Source organism: Penaeus chinensis, chromosome 14, assembly GCF_019202785.1.
Source record: "Penaeus chinensis breed Huanghai No. 1 chromosome 14, ASM1920278v2, whole genome shotgun sequence".
NCBI lineage: Eukaryota > Metazoa > Arthropoda > Malacostraca > Decapoda > Penaeidae > Penaeus > Penaeus chinensis.
This window is the reverse complement of record NC_061832.1, coordinates 17,426,768-17,429,267: the sequence shown is the minus strand read 5'-3', so window position 1 is coordinate 17,429,267 and position 2,500 is coordinate 17,426,768. Positions and strand designations below refer to the sequence as shown.

General features: G+C 36.5%; 1 protein-coding gene across 1 annotated transcript in view; it reads right to left on the bottom strand.

Moving 5' to 3' along the window:
• LOC125032371 overlaps positions 1 to 2,500 on the bottom strand; it is a 6,807-nt gene that overhangs the window by 3,198 nt on the left and 1,109 nt on the right. The window contains exons 2-3 of the mRNA XM_047623467.1: positions 1,644 to 2,500; positions 1 to 1,487 (exon numbers count right to left, since the gene is read on the bottom strand). The exon at positions 1 to 1,487 is cut by the window's left edge and continues 988 nt beyond it; the exon at positions 1,644 to 2,500 is cut by the window's right edge and continues 632 nt beyond it. Coding sequence (XP_047479423.1) covers positions 1 to 1,487; positions 1,644 to 2,500 — 2,344 coding nt within the window. The remainder of the gene's footprint in view (positions 1,488 to 1,643) is intronic.

Sequence of the window (2,500 nt, the reverse complement as noted above, 5' to 3'; positions counted from 1 at the left end):
AAAAGCAGATATGATTTTAGCATTATCTGTTAATCCTATTTGATAGTAACCTTTCTGCATATCAATTTTGGTTATGAATTTGGCTTGTCCTATCGAGTCTACAAGTTCTTCAATTAAAGGAAGAGGATAGGAGTCAGGTATAGTTACTTTATTTAACTTTCGGTAGTCTGTACATAATCTACTGGTACCGTCAGGTTTTGGCACTAGCAGTGAGGGTGAAGCCCATGGAGAGTTACTTGGTTCAGCTAAACCATGATCAAGTAGATAATCTACTTCCTTCTTCATAACAGCTTTCTTCTCTGGACTGAGTCTATATGAACTTTGCCTAATGGGTCTTACCTCGGGAGTGAGTTCAACATCATGTAGAGTATGGCCACAAAACCCTGGGTTATCAGCTGTTACCTGAGGAAAATCTTTCAGTATTAGATATACATCATTTAACTTTGAAGCAGGCAAGTAATTTAAATATTTATGAAGATTAGCTATTATCTCAGAGTTATGTGGATTATGAGGACCTGGGATTTCTATGTAATCAGTCTCCTCAATATACTCGTTAGACATAGAAGTTATGGGAGATTCCTGAGGAATCATACATGCAATAGATTTGCCTTTGGCAAAGTCCTCCTTTGGCTGCCTGTCAATATACGATTTGATTAAGTTGATATGTACCAACTGGGTATCTTTACGTCTATCAGGAGTTTGAACTACATAATTGTAATCAGAAACTTTATGAGAAACAACATAAGGCCCAATGAATTTGCTCTTAAGAGGGTTTCCTGGAATTGGAAGGAACAGTAAAACCTTGTCTCCTGGAGAGAATACTCGAGTTTGTGATTTTAAATCATGAGAAGACTTCATTTTGATTTGAACGTTATGAAGATTAGAGAGAGCCAATTTTCTTGCCTCTGATAACTTAGCTCTAAGATTATCTATGTAAGATGCCACTGTTTGATTAGGGGGAGCTGAAGAGTCTGAAAACCACTGATCTTTAAGAACTTTAAGTGGACCTCTAATCTGTCTTCCATATAGTAATTCAAATGGAGAATATCCAAGGGATTCTTGTGGACATTCCCTCAGGGCAAACAGAAGAAAATGAATGTTCTCATCCCAGTAATTCCCTGTTTCTAAGCAATACTTTTTAAGCATAGATTTTAAGGTCTGGTGAAATCTTTCAAGGCAACCTTGTGATTGGGGATGATAAGCTGTTGACATTTGTTGCGAGATACCTAACAGTTCTAAGACTTTTTGAAACAAGTCACTTGTAAAATTACTGCCTTTGTCACATTGAATCTCTTTAGGGATTCCAAATGAAGTGAAAAAATGAAGTAGACATTTTACAATGGAATTGGCAGAAATATTCTTTAAAGGGTAAACCTCTGGATATCTTGTAGCAGTATCCATAATTGTAAAGAGATATTGGTTCCCTTTCTTTGTTTTAGGCAGTGGTCCTACACAGTCAATTACAATTCTTTCAAATGGATCTGAGTCTACTCGAATAGGATGTAAAGGAGCTCTTGGAATTATTTGATTGGGTTTTCCCCCAACTTGACACACATGGCAAGACCTGATAAATATTGTAACATCTTTCTTCATACCTGGCCAATAGAAATTTTGAAGTATTTTCTTGTATGTTTTTTGAATACCTAAGTGACCTGCTAAACCATCATGTGCAAGTGTCATGACTGATTTCCGAACTGACAACGGAATTACAACTTGATGTACTTCTGACCATGTATCTAAAGCACGGAGTTCAGGAGGACGGAATACTCTCATTAATAGTCCGTCATGATAATAAAAACCAGGGACCTTTTGATCTTTAAGACTGTCTGAGGCAACATGTCTGCATTTAGCAAGAGAGGGGTCATCGTTTTGAGCTGCAATTAATTTACTTCGTGTGATCTCTTGTGAGATCAAATTATCAACTGGATTTTCTTTTTCTAAGGAAGATTTCTTATATAGCTTAGAACGAGTAACAGCACACACAGGGAAAATATGAGGTTGTTTCTGATCCAGTTCTTTAGTTGGGCTATAGGTTAAAGGCTTTGCAACAACATTAATTGTAGGGTACACTAATTTCCCTGCTAGATCATGTCCAAGAATTAAACTTATTCCCTCTATTGGAAAATTATTTTCTGTCACAGCTATCTTTATTTCCCCTGATACAAAATCAGAAGTGAGAAAAATATTTGCTAGTTTATAACTAATTTTGGAAGTCAAGTCTTTAACAAGAACTTTTTCACCTGTATATTTTGTCTCAATTCCAGGTAAAGCAGACTTTAGAATTATACTTTGAGCAGCTCCAGTGTCCCTAAGGATGAGTATGGGATATGATTTACTCATTGAATCAAGAGAGACAGTTCCCCGATATTTAAAATCACTGAATGGATCTGGAGAGTTTACATTTGTCACACTTGCCACTGGTTTTGGTTCAAAAGCTTGGATGCTTGGACTTATGAATGGTCTTACATTTATACCAGACTTTCTACACTTTGGGTCTTTG